The sequence below is a fragment of the Pecten maximus genome, chromosome 14 (assembly GCF_902652985.1).
Source record: "Pecten maximus chromosome 14, xPecMax1.1, whole genome shotgun sequence".
In the NCBI taxonomy this organism is placed as follows: Eukaryota; Metazoa; Mollusca; class Bivalvia; order Pectinida; family Pectinidae; genus Pecten; species Pecten maximus.
This window is the reverse complement of record NC_047028.1, coordinates 28500511-28523782: the sequence shown is the minus strand read 5'-3', so window position 1 is coordinate 28523782 and position 23272 is coordinate 28500511. Positions and strand designations below refer to the sequence as shown.

At 36.6% G+C, this 23272-nt stretch overlaps 1 protein-coding gene and 1 long non-coding RNA gene across 2 annotated transcripts; one reads left to right on the top strand and one right to left on the bottom strand.

Annotated features, from left to right (window-relative positions):
* The first annotated feature begins 1517 nt into the window (after positions 1-1517).
* LOC117341675 lies at positions 1518-2310 on the top strand. The gene is made up of 2 exons (XR_004535697.1): positions 1518-1949; positions 2259-2310. It is a non-coding gene; the product is annotated as an uncharacterized LOC117341675 (long non-coding RNA).
* A 6739-nt stretch (positions 2311-9049) lies between these two features.
* On the bottom strand, positions 9050-20668 carry LOC117342496 (pathogen-related protein-like). The gene is made up of 3 exons (XM_033904672.1): positions 20261-20668; positions 11217-11433; positions 9050-10157 (listed from the first exon to the last, which is right to left on the bottom strand). The coding sequence occupies exons 1-3, from the start codon at positions 20459-20461 to the stop codon at positions 9937-9939; spliced, it is 639 nt and encodes a 212-aa protein (XP_033760563.1). The 5' UTR covers positions 20462-20668; the 3' UTR covers positions 9050-9936.
* Positions 20669-23272: the final 2604 nt, after the last annotated feature.

Sequence of the window (23272 nt, the reverse complement as noted above, 5' to 3'; positions counted from 1 at the left end):
ACGTTATGCCGACATGTGTAGTACATGTCCTTAAATGACCATCTCTGTTAATTATAATTAGGACGTTAAATACTATATATTACATGACAGATACTGACTAAACAAATCTTGCAACAATATATCCCATATACCCCAAATCTCATTGTTCTTTTGACACTGCTTTTAGCATTTTCTTCAAGTATATAGCTTATACATGTATGTCCATGCTTTGAAATATTACAAAATCGCATCTGTCGGAGACTAATACAGTATCGTGTTCACAAATGGGATAGGTATGTAGGTGTGGGTTGTAAGTTGTCTTTAGGAATGACATGAAAACAAAGAAATTTTACTACAAATATAAGATTTCCCTAGCACAATTAGTTGCTTGATGCTTTAAAAGCAGATGACAATAACTTAACAGATGATCAAGAGACTGACATGAGTGCTTCAAGAATTATCAGAAACGACAACCGCAACCTGAATATCAAAGCGTTGGTGATGATGATGATACGTGGCAAAACATCCCATTTTTATCCATAGAAGATGTATGTTATGACCATTCTTCCCACACCAAATGCTTTTGGTTTGTTTTTGTTTAACGTCCTATTAACAGCCAGGGTCATTTAAGAACGTGCCAGGTTTTGGAGGTAGAGGAAAGCCGGAGTGCCCGGAGAAAAACCACCGGCCCACGGTCAGTACCTAGCAATTGCCCCACGTAGGTTCCGAACTCGCAACCCAGAGGTGGAAGGCCAGCGATAAAGTGTCGGGACACCTTAACCACTCGGCCAAATGCACATCATTTATGAATAATTTCAATCAAAAATCAAACCCCAAACGTACAAAACACCAGCTCATCTTTCATTACAAACTATGGTATCCTTGGTCGTAATGTATTTCCTCACATCATCTCAAAGGGGAATGATCGAAAGATCAACGTTGAAATCCGCACTGAAGAAAGAGAAATGTTGACAAAGGAAATCATCAATGATTCTTTAGGGATTCTACATATGCTATCATTGCAGGGGTTTTCCGTTACCCTGCCTTTCTCCTTTATGGTTGATGCAGATGGTAAAGGCTGGAAAAGAACAAAGTTTCTAGAAATTCTTTCAAATTGTTCGTCCTTATTGACACTGGTATTTACACTCCAAACCACAAGGCTACACTGCTGTTGTTCAGGGTAAAGGTTACATTCTGGACACAGTATGAACTTTTTCCTGAAGCGATAATGATGTGAAGATTACAAAAGCCATCATGTCACTCCTGGTTTGAGTAAAATGATATTGTCGTTGTCGATCGAAGAATTAGATTTCATTCCCAACCGCCATATTGCAGATATTAGGTTTGGTCGACTTGGACAATTATAACTACTAGATAGCCCAACACAGACATAACCAATCAGTTTAAAGTCTGTCTTCATTATAGTGGAGCAATAACGCAATCCGTCCTGATGTTTTGCCTTTTCCTGAAATTTTCCCCATGGCGGTTATGACAAAAACTGTCCTTCCTGAAATAGACGATTTTCAATCAAAATGCAAGTGTGGCACCCTGTTAATTTTGGTTATTTTAACTGAATCACTTTTATAACTGCTCGTTGTGTTGTATTTGTGCTGTTCGTATCCCACGTCGTGTTTGTGGCTGTTAGGTAAATGTTCTGTACTCGTCGTGTGATTGTCACGCAGTGTGTATCCTATGCTGTGTTACAGGTAGCTGTCAGTTATGTGCTTTGTATGTGTGGTTCGTGAATGTCCGGAGAGTATGTTCGTGTGATGTATGTTTGTAATAAACTGGTTTGACCACTGACGGACAGGACAGGGCAGGACATGCGCAATGCGTTTCTTATTCTTTCTTTCTATCCCTTTTTGGCGCTCTTTCCCCAGTTCCACTCTGTACATTGGTCAGAGAAGACGGTCATTCTTATGCCAACTTTTCATACATTTTGTAAATACGTCCTGGGCACCACATGCCAAGTAAGTAGTGAAATTGTTATTATTAATTATTATTATTTATTTATTCATTATCTACTGTGTTACATGTGATCGGTACTTCCACCGACGTTTATAATTCCAAATTAAGTTAACTTGTATCGAATCAGGTATCTGTCTATATTTTAAAAGCATATCCTAATAATTTTAACTCCGAATACGTTAACTGAATGTGGTCTAATCTGAGTATGTGTAATTTTAACTGTTTTCAAATTACGCGCTGTTGTTGTAAAGTTGGGCGCGTTAGTTTCGAATGTATATGTATATTGACAGAAGCTATTTGCTTGATTGCAGGGACTTTTCTGCCTGTACTTATCAATATGTGCAAGTAAACATGTGAACAGAAGCTCCTGTCGTTTATTATCTACTGCCAAGGCCCCTCCCAACTGAAAATCCGACTTTGTTATATTGGCGCCCATGTAGGGACCCGGGGAAAATACTCAGGATTGCTCCACAAGCATCGCTGTTACTCCTGGAAACTCGAGGACGAGTTATTTCCTGGAGGGGGAGTATGTAACCCTGGTAAGTACTAGCCGCAATATACCTCTCGGCTAGAGAGATCTTCTCTTTAGCTCGATCGGCTGAGCGTAAGACTAGTAAGCCAGAGGTCCCGGGTCCGATCCCTAGCGGAGGCAGTGATTTAAATTTAATTTATCATGCGCTCTGTTACACAAGCGATTAGATCAAGACGTCAAATAAGATAATGACCCTTTCCGTTGTGGGGTAACGTCATGAGGTCCATGTGTCGTGATAATCTGACAGGAAGAGAATAAGATTAGATAAAACCAGGGCAAACCATGGCTGAGTAGCACAAAGGGGGATAACTATATCTTCCTTGTCAGCCCAATCAGTAAAAATCTTATTTATATCGCTTCCCAGCAGAAAAAAATCAATCCATGGAACTGAAAACAGAATCTATAAATTGGGCGGGCACCTTGGTGAAAATATCAAAAAATGTAGGATTCCATACAGTAGCTTAATCTGGAAACAAACAAATGGAAAAAAACTGCACAATCCTGTCAAAACATCATGTTTATGCATCCGCTTCGTAGAAAAAGAAAAAAATAAATTATCTGCATTGATATTCTCATGACCCGGGAGTTGTGCAAATTGGAAAATATCTCCCTCAAATCAACCATATGGAAAATCTATCTAGACCCACAGGGCTACATACCAACCCAACCATAATATTGATGTACGATACGGCTGTAGAACGAACAGATTTATGTACAATTATAATATTACTAGTCGGAGAAAACGGTCTGCAGCACAAACAAAATGGCCGATATTTTACATTCTGTAGTTAATATGTTAACTAGCTAGATTCCTGAACAGACCATCTTCCCCTGACTGATTTTCATCATCAGAAAAATACCCCACTCAGACAGGGAAGCGTCGATGGTGTATGGTGAGGTTTATTACACTATGTAACATTATGCATCCACGATACGACCTATGCTATACTGTCAATATAGAGATCCATTTTCTTATCATAGTCCCCATAGCTGACCAACAAACATATGACTTTGCCTTTTTAAAGACCTTGAATGCAATGGGTCAGGTACTATAACAGACATGAGCTAACAACCCAATTATACATGCTTCGTCATTGATATCATACAGATACAATTTTTGAGATTTTCTCTTCAGTAAGATTTACCCTATAAAATTTCTTGTACCTTAAAAAAAAAAAAAAAAAATTGTTTAGGTTGAAATGAATAGTAGTCCCAAAACACAGGGACAATATCAAAAACGTGTGGCCAGCATTGATAACATTAAAATAAATCAAAAACACATCCAACTCTTAAAATACACAAAAGATAAGATTCATCTACTAGCAGGATGTGCTGGAAATGTGGAGGATCACCTTTATGTTAAAGGCTTTGATTTTTATCAAACCTGAAAAACCTGTTCTGGTCGTCTCGAATTGACTGTCATCTAGATCAGGTTCTTTGCACTTTGTGCTCATTTTACGTGAAAACCTGCTATTCCACTCATCGTTATATCATGTAAACATCTACATTCCAGCTTAACATCAAATGCTTAACAAAACTAACATAACTAATTAACATACATTTCTGATGCGTAATCGTTTCTGTTGTATTGCCATTTTATCGTAAAGAAGAAGTTGTTGGTAAATACGTTGGGTTTTCAAATCCTTCCCGATAAAGATTTCTTTATGTGGGAGCTCTCACCTGGAACGCTGGGTAGACAGGATGGTAATAGTCTACCCAATATGAAGGTCACGTATGCATGTATTGGGTGTCTGATTTTCATTAAATATACCCACTGCCTCTGTAAATGTGTTCATTATTCAATATTCATGTAGCCGATGAATGAATCTACATTTTTTATATGTTTTAAAATATACATTATATCTCGTTAATGTACGGAAAGGAAAGCGTCGCAAAGTTACATAAAATGTTATCAGTTTTAGTATTTTTGAGGCAATGTACATGTATACGTTTAATGATATATTTTTAGTGGGTTTTTTGTTTATTTTTTGCTTACTCTTTCTGTTTTAATTTCAGAGAGTTATTTGTGCATACTTTTGCATGGAATGTTTGGTTTGGTTTATTTTGTTTAACGTCCTATTAACATCTAAGGTCATTTAAGGACGGCCTCCCATGCGTGCGACATGTATGCGTGTGGTGAGTGCGTATGTGTGTTTTGGGAGGCTGCGGTATGTTCGTGTTAAGTCTCCTTGTGATAGGCCGGAACTTTTGCCGATTTAAAGTGCTATCTCACTGAAGCATACTTCCGAAGACATCCAGCAGCACACCACACCCGGTCACATTATACTGACAACGGACCAACCAGTTGTCCCACTCCAAATATGCTGAGCGCTAAGCAGGAGCAGCAACTACCATTTTTAAAGACTCTGGTATGTCTCGGCTAGGGGACAGAACCCAAACCCTTCCTCACAGCGGCGAACGCTCAACTAAAGGCCAAAAGTGAGGCATTGTCAAGGGAGACATTAGGAAGAAGAAAGTTGTTAAGAAAGAAGAGAAAAGATAAGATCCCAAATTTAGTCGCCTCTTACGATCATGCAATGGGGGCAGCAGGTACAATTCTTACGCCCTACCTGCAGAGCATGAAAATTAAATATGATCTTAATGCTTAAGTGTCTCTGTGAAGTCTTTAGGTAAAAAAAACCCACTCAATGTTTGTGCATTCACAGTCTGATTGAAATACATCTGTTCAATACGCCTCTTTCTCGTACTACCTGCTTTAGTCACTTGTGAGCATAACAGTTACTTTTGTGCAATATACGTGATCCACATGAGTTAGCTGTGTTCTCCCGAAATTTGCATTTCACTGTTTTTTTTCCGAAATGAACAGTCAGCTTAAAAATCAAATGTCAACAGCAAGACCCATGGTTAGCCATGGTGCATACTAACAATGCATCAAGCTACCTTTGTTCCATTGCTTTGGTTTGGTTTGGTTTATTCTGTTTAACGTCCTATTAACAGCTGAGGTCATTTAAGGACGGCCTCCCGTGCGTGCGACATGCATGAGTGTGGTGAGTGTGTATGTGTGTTTTGGGAGGCTGCGGTATGTTCGTGTAAAGTCTCCTTGTGATAGGCCGGAACTTTTGCCGATTTATAGTGCTACCTCACTGAAGCATACTGCCGAAGACACCCAGCAGCACACCTCACCCGGTCACATTATACTGACAACGGGCTAACCAGTCGTCCCACTCCAAGTATGCTGAGCGCTAAGCAAGAGTAGCAACTACCATTTTTTAAGACTCTGGTATGTCTCGGCAAGGGGACAGAACCCAAAGCCTTCCTCACAGGAAGTTTATTTAGTGATCGGAGATGTGCCGTTTACCGGTCCGTCTGCGGGTAAGCCTCTTTAACAGCATTCTTCTTCCTAATGTCTCCCTTGACAATGCCTCACTTTTGGCCTTTAGTTGAGAGTTCGCCCCTGTGAGGAAGGTTTTGGGTTCTGTCACCTGGCCGAGACATACCAGAGTCTTTAAAAATGGTAGTTGCTACTCCTGGAACGACTGGTTCGCCCGTTGTCAGTATAATGTGACCGGTTGGGGTGTCCTGCTGGGTGTCTTCGGCAGTATGCCTCAGTGAGGTAGCACTATAAATCGGCAAAAGTTCCAGCCTATCACAAGGAGACTTAACACGAACATACCGCAGCCTCCAAAAACACATATGCACTCAACACACGCATGCATGTCGCACGCACGGGAGGCCGTCCTTAAATGACCTTAAATGTTAATAGGACGTTAAACAAAATAAACCAAACTAAACCAAAGGTTACAACTAAATTTTCCTAGTGTGACATGTTATCTTATACAGAACATCAAATACAATAAATAATACTATCTCCAAATATATTGTAACTGTAGGTGATATTGATGTAGATATGCTTTACTGGTACCCTGTAATTATAGATATGATGACAACTTTTGGTTTGTAAAATGTAATTATTGATAGTACTCGAACTAAAATTCAGTACTTGTCTAAAACAAATTAAACGTATGGAGTCGGCTACTTTACCAATTGAAAGAAACCGATCACGAAGCGTGTTTAGTATACGTGGGAATATAATAGTAAGTGAACTACGTCGTACAAACAGATTTCAAAGGACTTGATGATTGATTGAATTTGTTTCCGTTGGTGGACTAATTTTACAGTCGTTAAATGCAAATGAAGCGTGTGTTAAATTTTTTGAACATTTTTAGTAATGGCTAGCCATTGTATACCTACGAAAACTGCCACTATCAGACCTAATTTGAAGCCTTGGATGACGTCCGGACTAAGAAACAAAATGTATTATATTCAAAAGATTGAGCAAGATTTCGTGAATATGATATAGTATTCATTATATAGCGTAGACTTAACGATATCTCATTAAATAGAAATACCTTCTAATGGTCGTCATCAACCTGCATCTCTCAAAACCCTGTGTTGTTCTTTTATCCTTGGTAGTCGACATCTGTCGTGGAAATTAAGATAATGGGAACAATTCTCTGAATATCAACTGGTGAATGTTAATACTGAAGTTGGGTAAACATGGATGTTACTATCTAGAAATGGAAAATTATCACGAGTCAAAGACAGTGGTGGCCGCCTTGGCTGAGGGTCTTACATCATGTTCGTTATAGGCTGTAGTTGTTTTATTGGTTAACGTCTTATCAACAGTATATGGTCAATAATAGACAGTGACGTCTAGAAGGGAGACTTTTTAGTGTTATTTCACTTAGGACATGTCCAATATGTTTATCTAATCAAGTTCTTTTGGAACAGGATGCGGTTTGCTACGTTCTGATGACAGAACACACTCCCTCCTACAAATAAAAAATAAAGGCAAAGAGTGAGGAAGTGGAGAGACATGAATGACTAATAGGAATCAGGAATGTAATCAAGTTAAAACGAATTCGTTAAATGTAGGTTACACAATAGGCTGTTGTTGTTGTTGTTTTTGTTGAATCCGAGTTAATTGTTATTCGAAAGTTACAAAAAAGCCAGCTTAGCGAATGCGTTTAGTAATTTTGGAAAATAATTAACGGGAGTGGAAGAAATGCAGTATACAACAACCACGAGTTTGCGTTGCCTGTTTCTACCGCCTTCAGCCTCTTGAAATTATTCTGTACTATTACACGGACACTTATGATAGTTTGTTATGATATAGCTGGCTTGTTCTACGATTTCATAGTCATAGTTTTCAAGTCTACATGTTATGAATATCGCATGGCACATGTGTAATAATACTATTGTAACATCAATTAAATTATATGACGTCACAACTGATAGATTACATCGCATGATTGACTCCGTGGAACAAAACGTGAAGTTTTAAGATTTTCAATCACATTCATGCACGGCCCTCTACATACAAAGGCATTATTTAGTATTTACGTTTTGCACCTCAATCTTAAATGTTGATCTGGACTGTATCTTTGTCTGAACGCATACGATTGATTGTTACATTATTTTGATCAACGTCATAGATGTTATTTGCACTGAAGTGAGGACGAATCAAACTCGGAGCGGAGTCTGAGTGAGACCAATTTTGTTATTATGACGTCATTTGGGCGTTATTTTGATCTTCTTCATCATTGCTTGGTATATAGGTTGCGAATGAACCAAAGAAATTAAATTGATTTAAAGATGCTTTTTTTCAAGTGAACATAGAGAGAAAATGGAGGAACATAAAGCGTGTATTATTCAAAGATGTAAATACCTGAGTACATGTATAACAAATATTGTTTCTTAGATTGTATTTTATATCAATTCGGATGACAGGTAAGTAAACTACTCGAGTGTTGGCGTCAGCGATTTCAACTCTCACTCAAACTGCTTGTATATAAATTTTAACCTACATATTGTATGTACATGCGTGGATGAACGACTTTAATGCTAAATACATTGATTTATTTGCCTTTTTCCATATTTTACTACATTTGACGTTGAAGACTGTGTAACGCTATGGCGATCTTTATGCATGTAATGCAATACTCACTGGAACAATTTGTTTGCGAGATTCGAACATTAATCCTTTACTATCTTAAATATGATAATTACAATCGATAACAGTCTAAAAGTACTAGATACAAAATAAATAATATCATTGTATGTTGTAGTTTTTGTACAGCCATGACTCGCTATAAGTTCGTTCTCTGTACTCAAAAAAGGTAATTCAGTGACCTTGCCGTCACTATATAGGAACGTTCGGGGGATCTCGCACTAATGTATGGCACAGGTGTTTCCGAGCTTCTAAAACTAATCATTTGCTATCTTTAACGTGATATCTAAAATGTATAACGGTCTAAAAGTACTTGATATAAAATAAATAATATCATTATAGTTTATGTGCAGCCATGACTCGCTATAGTTTCGTGCTGAGTACTAAATAAGGTTAACATATTGAAAAGTGCGAGATGGCATGCTGATGTATGGGGTGGACGATGATTTGTAGATAAGGCTATTTGGGGATATGTATCTAGAGGTACACTGACACCTGCAAAACAAACACGTCATCATTTCTATTCTTCTTTTTCGCCTAACAATTGACATTTTTATTGTATTTGTAATTAAGAATATAATTAATTTTAAAACGATAATACATTTCCATTAAACTTTTTTATTCAAAGAAAATAATTAGTTCATTGATTGGTAGATATTGTACCCAATTAATAGTTAAATATTTTTCATAAAATAACCATAGTAGAAATATGACTGTGAATATAAAAAATAAGAGCATCATCTGGCCTGAGTTAAGCTTGTTGATAACTCGCAGCCGATCCTATTAATCATATTCTATTAATACAATCTTTTTTAAAAATTAAATAACAATAATTAAAAAGATAATAATAAGAAGAAAAATAAATAATAAAAAATATAGAAATAAATAAAAATAGTAAGAGTAGTAAAATGAAATTCGAGAAAATATATTTTGTACGTTTGTATGAATGGAGAGTGTGTTTTAATATTAAAGGCCACCGAGCTTTTAAAGCATCGCCTATAACAGCCACAGTTACAAACTATATATAAAGGAGGATTATGCTATAATTTCTTCATGATGTAACTATTGAGTTAGATAATAAGAGATGAGAAGAGAATCTCAAACATTTGGTAATAGCTTAATGTATAACAATTCGTGTGGTATAAGAATCATATTATTGTTTTCAATGGATCATTATTACTCATTGTCGGCGTTGGAACACATTTAATATGGCAGAGTGTTAATAGGAATATAATGAGAATATTTGCTTATATTCAATTCTACCTATACTCGGACTCGGATATTTTGCAATTTTAATTAATTTAATTGCAAAATATCCTCGTCCTCGTTGTATATCCTGCAACAATACACGAATCATCGTTAATTATTTCTTAAATATAGTCATTAGCGGTCTGTTTTGTACAAACATTTCATGGGAAATGTTTCGCTTTCCCGCACAGTTGTTAACACGTATCGTGTGACACGTGCTTAATTGACGGGCAGCTATTTAGCAAACTGGACAATTTTTATCCAATTTGAAATTCATCAGTTTGGCTATCATCGGGTTCGGGTCATAAAATACTTCAATTGAAACGATTTGCAGATTTTCATTTACGGCGGCAACACAACTTCCGGTCAATTCCAAGTTCTCTCCAGTAGGCTCGCAATCCTTGTACTTTCCTTCCCATTTTCCCCAGTGTCTCCATGTAAAGGATACTTTTGGTGGTCCTGAAGGAAACAATTTTAAGATATTCATAAGTTACTAAACCGGGTCCAAAGGCCGTCGCTAATCCGGCGTAAATCACTACTTGTCAAAAAGGATTGAATGAAATTTGACTGGTTAGAAGCATCTTTTCGGGAAGAGGAACACAATTTGCATAAACGGGACTCAATAGGGGAAAAAGTCAGGAAAAACTTAACAGATTGGGCCTGATTTATTAAGAGGTTTCCTGGGAACCGGAAGAAAGTTTGCATAAATTGTAGCCCTGGTCCCCCTTGGACCTGAGGGCGGGACTCATGGTCATGAAAGGCTGAGCAGATTTTGAACCAATTTAGTATAGTATCCTTTTGGGACATTGAACAAATGACGCATAAATGGTGACTTTGGCTCCCTAGGGTATAAGGATGGGACCCTAAAGGGAAAATAAAGGTATTTTCGATAAATCGCTACTTGTCATAAAGGATATAATGGATTCCGACCAAGTTTAATCTCCAAAGTGAAATTCAGCAAATCATTTCAATTCCTTCTTGTTTTGAAGAATAAATAAATTTGGTCCATATTTGATCTTAAGTATTCTTGGACGAAGGTTTACCAATTTGGTATAAATGGTATGACCTCTAGAGGCCCGACAGGAGGGGCCCAATAGAGGCAAGAAAATTATTCAATATCCGTCTTCTGTAAGAAGGAAAGGATTTAATCTATATTTGGTCTGATGCATCCTGGAGGAATGGGAACTAATTGTGTAGCAGGTGCCTGGTCCGAAGTGCCTGGAACATTGGCCCCAATAGGGAGGGATAGCTAATTCCCTTAAATAATCCTTCTTCTGTAGGAATGATAGGTTTTAGGATTAGGTCTATATTTGGCTTGACGCATATTTGGAAACGAGTGCTCACTCCAATGAAAACTTTTTTCAAAGTTCAGTTCCCAAAGTCTATATAAAGGCCAAGTGTCTATATAATTCACTTGTTGATGTTTTTCAGAGAAGATCAATCGATTTTCTTCTTTGGAAAACATGCATTGTTGATACGCAAAATCATAATTACACTCTCAGAAATTGTATACAGTACCTGAAAATACTTCTAAAACCTCCCAAGCAAATCCACCAGGCATTGCTTGACGAAATAGCTGATGAGACGACTGATTTGTCTCCTCTTCTGCCTGATAAAGTGGGGAATCCCACATCAACATATTGTAGTTCCCTATTTCAATGTTGTCCTTCAATTTAAATCGCCTGCCTCCGTTCGAGCTGATTGTGAAAGTGTCCCTCTCAATAGACTGCCAATCCTTTGTATTAAAAAAAGGTTTTCATTTAAAGCTATATTTATTTTACGGAATAAAATCAAAATTTAAAACTATTTGACTTTTAAAACTTTTAAAGTCCATACATTGTAAAAAGCCCCCAATGGCACGTGTTGCATTGGATGCCGTTCCTCTCCGACTAAAATATATTGTTAACATTGCACACAATAATTCCAAAGACAAGGATCCCACTTTTTTCATCTATTGTGAATTTCTGTTCTTATGTCTCCTTTGGTACTGCAATTTAAGTGTCTGTCTATGAAGGTTATGGATTCTTCATCTCTCCCAATCTCCAGAGATTTAAAGAATACCACATCTAGGCGCTACATTTGTAGTTCTGACTTCGACCCTTAGGGTTATCGATGATTCCTCTCTCCCCATCTGCTGATATTTATAACTTACCATATCTTGACGCTACATTTATACTTAAGAGTTCGACTCCTAAAAAAATGTGTTCTGTCTCTTTTGCTTTATTTGAATGGTCTGTGTTGTGTGGTCTGCATTAAACCGGTCTGTTTGACAGATAGCTTCACCTGTTTGTGTGACCTGTAACTGTCTTTGTCTGTGTGACTTGCTATGTTCTAATTGTGAAAAATTACTTGCCAGTGTAACATGAGAGCCCGGAGAAGGCATTCTACAACAGAACCCGGATTAGCTACAATGACATTCGGGTGTTAGGGAATAAATTATTATATGCGTCTTCCTTCGCCAATTTATATGTACATATCATATGTCATTGTTGAGCGAAGTGATAGGGACAGAGCGTCGGGTTTGTTGTTTGATGGATATTGTATATTGTGTTCATGCAATGCATTGCTAACGCTGACAAAAGGAAGGGTGTCAATTCTGGTCTTTCTGGGGCCAATCAACGAGGAGAATAATACTTTATTATGTATACATAAATGTACTTAAAGATGAGCTGCATATTGTATTATGTTAAGGCATTCGATTTCGTTTGGACTCAAGAAAATTAGGGGGTCAAAGTGGGAAGTTGTAAAATGAATATTTTTTTTTAGTTTCTACACACTAAATATTGTAGTAAAATCATAAATGTTGTAGTTTCTGTTAAAAAAAACCCAGCAGATTTAAAAACTTAAGTTGAAAAAAATAAATAAATGATGAAGTAGGTCAAGGTCATACAATTTCTGAATGGGCTATTTTGATATCAAAACTTTTAAAAATTACGAAAAAAAAAAAAAATATATATATATTTACAACCCATCATCTTCGCGAAATGGAGATCATACTCTAAATTTCGCAAGCTACTGATCCCGCGAGGTTCTCATGGGCCTTTCGATTGAGCCCCAAACAAATGGATCACCATACAGGCACTTTTGGGCCTTTGTGAACCCAGAAAGTTGAGCAGGATGCTTAGTATATTATTCTGAACACCCCTATTGAGAATTATCACAACCAAGTTTGGTTAAAAAAGGTTAGAACTTGATTGATGCTCCATGTGACCCTTTTCGGGCTTCAGCCAATCCTCCATGGGTACCAGCAAATTGTAGATAATTCATTCTGCCAACGTGCTAGGGATCATAACTTCTATATTAGATTAAAACTATACAAATGATTTATTTGAAGAATATTATCAACGCTAAAAAAATCCACGTTTTTACCCCTTATAGTTCTGGGGTTTTTTTTTTTTAATATATATTTAAACAGCTTTCTTCTCCTACTGTCTGCATGGACAATGCCTGACTTGTGACCTTTAGTTGTGCGTTCGCCCCTTTTAGGAAGGCATTGGGTTCTTTCTCCTAGTCGAGAAATACCAGAGTCTCTAAAAATGGTAGCCTGCTTATCGTTTTACATTTTGAGAGGGGACGATAAGAATCCAGTTGTCAGTACAATATGACCAGGTGAGGAGTCAAATTGGTACATTTACAGGTTACCTGCCTACACAATCATGACCTCGCCTATTGCGCTTTGTCTCACCGACTAAAATATTTATTCATTCATCAATCTTCTTTAGTTTGTTCATATTTATCTATTTGAATACTTTTTTTAGTATCACCATACATACAGTATAACATTAATAACTCATTCAAACTAAAAGCGTATGACGATGTCACTCAATAATGAGATATCAGAGAGCTTGGCCCATCTACCCTACTTGTTGCTAGAACGTCATACCTTGGGTACGAGTTCACCGAGATGAGGCGATGACTCATTTGCCGACAGTAGATTTCCCCGACCTACATTTTACATGTATCTTACATAAAAAGCTTGACTGGCCTACACTTCTCCTACATTAACTTGTCATTGAAACTTCATATTTCGTACATGAGTTCACCTTGGTGAGGCGGTGCATCATGTATGTGCACTCCTATACAAAAGGAGCTCTGACACAAATCCGAATAATACGTATTCATACTTATTTCACGATATTTATAGCATATATACCATTAATGTCATTTTAGTGGTTTAACAATCTACATAAGATTGAATGGTTTCCACAATGCATAAAATGCACTGGCTGTGCCTGGGGCGATAAACCCAACAAACAAATTACGCAATACTAGATACTGTAAAGCGACAGGTAAATGACAAGGATGCATTGATGGCTTTCATGAAAAGGCATGCATGAGGAACACTTTTCTACGTCATTACTCGGTAATACTGTATTTTGAGTGGAAAAGTAGCCATTTCTACCACCTCTTTTGTCATGTTAAGCAGCAGTCATTGGTGTAGGCAAATTTTTATCTCACGGAACTTAAATATAGATTTCGTAGAAGAGATTTAACCTGTAAAGAACCAAAACGGGAAATTATAAATGTCTTAAAAAATTATGGAACATTTAAACTATATTTTCGTGGTACAGAGTTATCAGACCTTATGAGTAGGCATTGCTTGTTACGTCATGTGCTTGCGAGAGTAACGTCATATTTGTGATGAAACGATGATATTTTCTCTGGCTACAAATAACGTAGCAATCAAGAGCAGTTACTCTGTTTTACGAAGATACGAAACATGATTATTGAGTAACTGACAACTTTTTTTCAAAATTGACATTTTAAGACGAACGAGAAAATTGTCACAGAAGACTCTACACAGGTAGATATCGTGAAGTGTCGGTTACTCTAAAGATGTTGCCCTGTCTAAGTATCAACAACTTATATTAATCAACAACAACAAAAAAAAAAAAAAAAAAATACATGCATAGCACCCCACCCTCCCTGAACATGTATTTAATTACTCTTGTTGGCCGTATAAGCGTGCTAGGAACCTTATTCTGAGAGGAAACATGGGTACCCGAAGAAAACCCACGTGGTCGGGCAGATGACCTAAATGTCCACGTCCGATAGGAGACATCATTGTGATATGAACATGCATGCAATATGGTTCATTTGATTACAACAAGGCAGTTTTCGTCTTTTAAGGTTTTAATAAGCGGAAATTGGTATATCATTCCGGTGGTCCGTATATATTGTCCTTCCTCACTAAAACCGTCTGAAATCGATCCAGGGAAATTTTATTAGTTTTAATTAAAGTGTCACATATTAACATCATCACAACAAAATAGGTATAGTAACATCCAGCCAATCATGGCTTACTAGACACTGTGTATAAAAATGTGGTCACTAATCTATAAACAGTCTCTGTTTAATGTCAAATGATGTAGTTTAGTTTGTGGATAACAAAACAAGATATTTAAGCTATATTTTATATCATCACTGTGTTAAGATCCAATGATAGGGGGAATGCGATAATGTTTGGGGACTGCCCTTACGAAAAGTCGAACATCTAATTTTTATCCCAATAACCTTGATACATAAGCAAAACCACCCATATGTGTTGATCTGTCGAGTCGGATCGCCCGAGTTTCTTGCGCGGAGGAAAATATCACTAGTGTGCGGAGCACACGAGTGATATTTTTCCTCCGCGCAAGAAACGCGGGCGATCCGACTCGACAGGTCAACACATATGGGTGGTTTTGCTTTTATCACATACCTTTATTAATTACAACTTTCCTTAATTATGGAATCCATTTGCGGTTTCAAGTGGCGTCACATCACTATGTATTATTTTCGTTTTCAATGAAGAAAAAAAATCGTCATATCGTCAACTCGTCATCATTATAGTTCGTCAACTGATTAAAAGTGTAGGCCTAGTTGACAGATCTAGGCAGTTTACACTTGATCAATATTTTTGTACTGATTAACTCCCTTCTGTTTTCAAACTGAAAATGTAAAGGAAAATCACAGCACTAATTGATGCGAAATCATTTATTTTCAATCAGATATATTTTAATAAATTCTCCCAACTGTCAGTGAAAGTGTTCGGCATTTAATTATGATTTAAAATACAACATCGTTTACTTCAAGCAACAAACTTTACAAATACTGTTTAATTTAATTTGATTTAGCATTAGTTAAGCATGGATATAGTAAAATAATCAAATTAAACCTATATATCGATTGGCATCAAACACATTCTCCATACCTAGACATATAGCTGATGGGCTGTCGTTGAGCGACTACGTCACAGCGCGTGCAATTCATTCACAAAAACAAGTGACATGTCACACCGAGTCATCGTCAGTGATTCGTAGGATTCTACGATATTTCCTAGGAGGAGATATAACTTGAGAGGAAGATTGGGAACATATTTGAAAGGAAATGTTAAATGTGCCGCCAGTAATATTTGCCCCAGAAAACATTCCCGTGGCAAGATTTTGACAATCTTCAGATGACCTTGGCATTGGATTTTTAACTGGTTCGACCGCGTTTTCATAACTGGATATTTCTCTTTGCCACTTCACTACGAGAAATTGTCGATCGGACAGACTTTGTTGACAAAGATGTTTCGAGGACATTTTGTAGAAGTTCGCACATTTCTGTTGCTGCTGCATGGATGCCACTGCATAATATTATTCACACTGTTGACATTGTTATGACCACTCAACTGCATGATTGTTGTCGGTGCTACGCCAGAATGCAAAAGTTTTGTGCACAGAGTTTTTCGGAGGGATTGGTTGGGTTTTATTTTCAACAAGGCCGGCATTGTTTGCCATGGTTTTCATCATATCAGAAAGCTTATTTTTCCCCATTGGCTGATTTTTAAACCAACGTTTACCGTTCTCGTGATTGACAGCAAGATAAAAGGGATATTCTGCAGTGTTCATTTCGTGTGGCCTGTGTTTCGCGTAAAGTTTAAATGATTTGATTGAACATCTGGATGAATTCTCGGGATTTACAAAAAGTTTTGGATTAAATGACCTCTGGTGAGTTGAATTGCCTCCACGAGTATTTGTTGATCTTTCATTAAATTCCAAATATTCTTGGCCGTTTTCGTCAGTTTTCAGTTCAAGATCCCCCCATTTTAATTGCCTGTTTTCGTCGCACACCCTGAACCCCAACAATTTTGTATTATGATACCACACAGTGTTGAGTAGAGACTGCGGATTTCTTTTACTCATTATGTAATCACGCAAGTCTGTTATCCCTAATGTGAATGAACGCTCGGGAGCAGTTGTAGATACATGATCAGACGGTGTTGTCATTGTTTGGGGGACGGGCGTTGGTGGGGGGACAGGCATAACTTGGAGAGAAGACGCAGGTAATGAGGGGTTAGATGTTTGTACGGGCTGCTGTGAAGGAACAATGTGATTTTCTTCGTCTTTTACAAACCCTTCCTCGTTATCCACTTCATCAAATATAATATCATGAAGAATTTCAAAGTTAACGTCCGAAAGTTCCATGTTATGATGATAGACTATGAGCTGTCAAACAGACTCTAGCAGACGACAGAAATGTCGGAGGATAATATTTATTTAAGAGAAATAAACGTACATTTAAAATATTCAAGTAATTGATTTTTATTTGTAATTAAATGCACTTATTTAAAAAAAAAATGTTTTTATAATTTTTAATCAATGTTGTAAGATACAGCTTCACTTTATTTCTTCCAATGAACTTTCTATTTTTAGTTTCATGGAAAAGGGAATTCCCTTAAAAGTAGTTCCGGCTAGTATGGTGATACAACATCTTGTATCACACATGTGTGATACAAACCGACAGAAAACATCCACCGAAATTTGTTGTATCACTATTGTAAGATTACATAGGTATGTGATAAAATGTACATCCATATCTGATCATATGATTAAAAAATAAATACACATTCAATTTATCGAAAGACATCAAAAGGAGAGAAACATAAACATATATATGTAGTGGGGGATGTTTGTAATTATTGTACATTTTGTGTTCTATATGTTAACGTGTTATGCAAGAGTCAGTTACGTGTGGTATCAAGTTCCTGTTCTAGTCAGATAAGAGTGACTGCTGTGTGTGTTTGTCCACGTGTACCAGTCATGCATTGTCCATGTGTCGAGTCTCTATGTCAGTGTTCTGTGTTTGATTGGTCGGTCGTTTGTGCAGTGTCGCCGTGGTGTGTATATCCGGATGATAGGTTCATTTACGGCGGACATTGTGGAAGTATTGAGTTCCTGATTGCGCCACACTGATTAGAAGTAGGTCTTGTTAGTAGTAGCGGGGTGCATTAGGCGGGATGGGGGTCGAGATAGCTTATATCATGTAGAGGTTAGGTAGTTAATTTAAGAATGTCAGGTTAGGGTTTAGGATGTTATGTATGTTGTAAACGTTGGTCCCATTATGTCATTGTGAAGTGCACTTGTTATTTGAAAGTAAATAAATATTATTAACTGTTTAATTTAGTCGAGTCTCCTTCACCAACACTGACAAGCAAACCCAACAAACTTGGGTTGACGGGCGATACAAGGTAATGAGTTGGGTGCAGTTTGTACACATATATAAACATTTGCTACTCAATCTTTCTATAAACTCAAAAGATACATAATGCTATAGGACCGTCCAAGAGTGCGAGATGGGTGAAAGTAATTGGGCCAGCCCCTATCGACGATCTCCCCGTCCCGTATACTCATCGACAGTAAAACCGGGATAACAAGGTACATCCTAATATTTAAACACATCTATGCGGGTGGAACATAGTTCTTCTCAACATAAGCGAAAGTTGAGAAGCTAATGTTCTTTGGATAACTGGTTCATTCATCAGAAACATAACTGCTCAGGTTTGTTAATATCATAAAAAATAAGTACATAGTATTTACTTTGGTTAACATTTCCCATCTAAGGTTGGGGTCTTCCCCGAACACCAACTCTGGTGATGGTGGGGTGTTTACATTGGTTTAAAGTGTGTTGATAGGGAGTTATAGTCTGTTACAGAAATATCCTCAATGTAAGAACACAGGTAAATCAATTCACCTGTTTTAGGTGATCAGAAAAGCATTAGCTGTTAATGATTGCCAAACTGTTTCACAAATAGTGTATAAAACTAAGCACACTTCGGAAAATCATCATATTTGGATTTGATGTTTGAATTATCAACATCGTGGCAGACACCTACATGTAAATACTTACTGAATCTTGAATTGTTAAAACAGTTGTACGTTGATTACTTTTAAATCATATTTTCTGAAAAAAAGTTTTTTGTGTCACATTGATTTAATTTGTGGTTGTTTTCAGATTAATTGTAAATATTCAAACAATTCTTTAAAACCGCTGTTTAATTTACATTCTTTTAAATCATTTCAGCCCAGTATCATTTTTCATTTATATTTGTAAATATATATCTGATTATCATCATTTGAATTAGCATTTAAATTGGCATGATTACAGAATCTTAAATTCTCACTTTTTCACTGTAAAGCAATTGTATATTAGTTAGACTTTGATTTTTTTTCTTCATATTGATAAACTTTGTACGTTTTTCAGATTTGTATAGACAATTAAGTTATTGTAGAATTGTAAAATTCTTGTTAAGTTGTAACTGTAATCAGGTTTGATTAGTGTAGGTTTACTTCGAATACCTATACATAAATTGATTTTTCCAGATTTGTTTAGGGGTCGCGGTGGCCGAGTGGTTAAGGTGTCCCGACACTTTAACACTAGCCCTCCACCTCTGGGTTGCGAGTTCAAAACCTACGTGGGACAGTTGCCAGGTACTGACTGTAGGCCGGTGGTTTTTCTCCGGGTACTCCGGCTTTCCTCCACCTCTAAACCTGGCACGTCCTTAAATGACCATGACTGTTAATAGGACGTTAAACAAAAACAAACAAACAAAGTTTAGATTATCATATACTTACTGTATAGATCAGTACTTGTAGAACAATTGTAACATTCTTGTGTGTATCTGTTTCAGGCTTAGTTAGCAGTAATTATTTTTGTTAATCATACACGAAATGGAGAACGCACAGGTCATTATTAATGATAATATATATAATTAGTGCGTTAAATTTAGAAAACAATTTCTAATTTTATTGATCTTTTATCTATATGTTTTAATCTAATATTGTCATGATCAATAGTGAAATATATAGTTAGGCATAGTGCTTTGAAAATTTCATTTTTTATTTTTCGTTTAGACCTATTTTATTTGTCAAAACAAACATGTGTTTAGACACAAGTATAAAACTTAAAATCCGTCTTGTCCCGGAGAACATAAATGATGAAATGAATATACATGACCGAAAATAATAAGGACAATTGATGATGATGTGAACATGTCAGAAATTACAGACGGAAGATAGTTGCTGATTAATGGCACACATCGTTTTATCAGTCCAACCAGGTTGTCAGAATAAGCAGTTGTAACAAGCAGTTGCGACCATGGATTGATTCTCCCTTCTCGAGTGAAGCTCTATTGCCCCATAGTAAGACCCAGCGCCCGCCTCAGTCCATTCAAACAAGTAGCAACTGTTGTAAAATTATCAAATGCATACAAAAGTGAAATTAATGTATTATTTTAACTCTGAATACCTATTACTAACCTCCTCTCGTGCTTTGTGGGAAGATTCCATTTCCCAGGTTTTGACGAGGTTTTCAACAATCTTCTCCAGGGATCCGACAGGATGCGTCTTCGACCTTTCCTTAAGATATTTCTCATTCACAATGGTATAATCTGGCTTACCATGGTTCCATTGAATGTTTGGATCATCCATGTGTTTACGCACGGGACAATCAGGTTCCATTTTGATCTGTAACTGCACGTGTGATGACCCTACTTTAAAGTGAGGTCGATCCGTTCCTATTTTAACTAGGTCTCTTCGATAGACGAACACGCCGGTAAGAAAACGTAAGACTTCAAGGTCTATAACCCGTGACCGTGGAAAAGGTGGAATTACCTAGGGAAGCCGTTAACTGCAAGTGGACTCAGGACTATATAATTTGGCGGGTTTGGAGTTTCCTATTGTAGAGATTCCGATTTTTGTCATTTCACGTCCAATAGAATTAAAATAGCTGTCTTATTTAATATACAAATATATCATGGGTTTCTGTGGAATAGTCCAGAATATTTGACACGAGGTACTGGTAATCGACCGATGTTCTATTGCACGAGGCCGAATGGTAGAACTCGCCTTCATCCATCAAATAGTATGGCAAGCCAAGTTGTCATTTATTCTCGGAGCAACGTTGATCAAGGATTTTACCGTAAGATATTTTATATTATTATGTAAGATATCTTATATAATAAATGAGATATTTTATATATTTTTCTTTATAAGATATCTTATATAATATATACGATATCTCGTAAAAGATATGATATCTTATATAATATATAAGCTATAACATTATGAGCTATCTTATATACTTTATAAAATATCTCATAAGGAAAAGTTTACAAGATATCTTATAAAAGATATCAGATATCTTATACAACATCTATATTATTCAATTGTATTCCTATACCGAAAAACCTTGCTGCATTGCATCAAGAATTCTTATTATTAGCGGGAAACTGTCCTTATTCTGAACTTGCAAAGAGATCTTTTTCCCCGAGTTTGATGAGAGTAAAGGCCTCGGATCTCAACGAACGTTACGAATCTCGGCGAAACCCAACTAAAATGAAATGTAGTTACAGTTAAGTGACTTATATATTAGATAAACACAAATTAAAAGCATATCCAATACGAAATAATGTCCTAGCTACGCATGTGTGACTCACATACTGAACAATCGTGTGCTGTTTGACGTAGCGCGCGGTACTGAAATATGTCGGCAAAAGGCTGGATCCCGGTTATATTGAAAACCGTTAATTTGAAGTATTTTTTCCATTCCCCGAGCATTTCAATATAACCGGGTTCGACTGTAATTATAATTCTATATTTGCGCAGCACACTCGACCTGTCTTTTGACACCATAGAAATGTACATGTACACCTTGAACAGGTCTGACGTAGCCTGCTCTTTTATATAATAAACCTTTCATGATCAACTAACGAGCGATCAATCACGCTGTGCATACAAATTACTACAATGGTGTTGTTAGCCCTCTCTCGCCAAAAGATTTCTTTTCAATTATATCTCATGAATGAGCACTTCCACACATGATTATTTGTAAGCAAACATCTCGAATAATGACATAGCTATTCACATATCACTACCACATTTCATGATGCAATATACTAACAAGTGGTCAAGGGCCTCGTAACTCTCTGGACCTTGATTTTTTTTTTAATTTTGCTTTATATTCTTTGTATTTTCAACTTTTTCAATGAATTTTCCCGACTTTGTGTATTGGTCGTTTTAAATGAAATTTTGTACTCTTATTGAGAATTGTTTCCTGTTTCATCTCATAATATTTTCACTGTTTTCCGATGTATATGTCTAGAGAAATCATATACATTTATAAGTCACCAAAGGTCACATGTCAAATTGGTCACCAATATAGTACCAATGCGACATGCTTTCAGCTTGCACATTATCACTACATAATACAAATCATCAATATATATGCATATGACCATAATCAATAAGAAACCTATACTCTCTCGAAATTTGATTTAAATTATCACAAGTTTTGTGATATTTACCATATTTACACAAAGTACACTTTATACCCAAAACACATTTGTCAACAGTTATTAGTGATTTAAAGCTATACACTGGGTAACAGGACATATTTCATTACTACGTAATAGCTCTGGAGATAGGGCTCCATTCCCATGCTTTCAAGAAATTAAGTTAATATTATGAGAGAAGATAAACAATTGGAACTACGTATACCTCGCGAGACACTCTGTACACTGTAGCAGACGACATAATGTGTATAAAGTAACACGCATAGCAGCAAATTTTTGCAGCGGCACAGGGATACGTGTGTTGCAGCACATTACTATATACTGGTTGATATAGGAAAAATACTGAAAATACTGTATTTTGAGTGGAAAAGTAGCCATTTCTACCACCTCTTTTGTCATGTTAAGCAGCAGTCATTGGTGTAGGCAATTTTTATCTCACGGAACTTAAATATAGACTTCGTAGAAGAGATTTAACCATGTTGCCTATAAAAAGACTATTCTGAAATATGATGAAGCAGACTTTGACAGTATGAATAATGCTCTTTTAAATGTTGATTGGGTTAATTTATCATTGAATCAAGACACTGAATTATTCAATAATACTATAATTAATTACTTAACGGAACAGGTCGACAAGTTTATTCCTACAAAGACTATTACAGTACGTCCAAATGATAAACCATGGATGGACAATGCTATAAGACTTAAAATGAGACAGAGAAACAAAATTCACCGGAAAGCTAAATTAACTAACAGTCCTCAATATTGGCAAATATTTCGAAACTTAAGGAATGAAACTATCGACCTGATTCGTGAAGCAAAATCAAAATACACTGAAGAGTTAGAAAACTCATTGAATGTCAATAGGGTCCCTCCAGACAAATGGTGGAAAATAGCTAAATCTGTCACTAATTTCACTAATAAATCCTCATCTATCACCCCCCCCCCCCCCCCCCCCCCCCTCCCTTGAAACTAACAG

What these genes read in the sequence shown, in the direction of transcription:
- LOC117342496 (XM_033904672.1), bottom strand. Translation starts at nt 20,461, where the DNA reads ATGGAACCTGATTGTCCCGTGCGTAAACACATGGATGATCCAAACATT. An exon ending in CCCACAAAGCACGAGAGGAG is followed by an intron (nt 11,434 to 20,260) that starts GTTAGTAATAGG and finishes TTTAATACAAAG; the next exon opens with GATTGGCAGTCTATTGAGAG. An exon ending in GGTTTTAGAAGTATTTTCAG is followed by an intron (nt 10,158 to 11,216) that starts GTACTGTATACA and finishes TGTTTCCTTCAG; the next exon opens with GACCACCAAAAGTATCCTTT.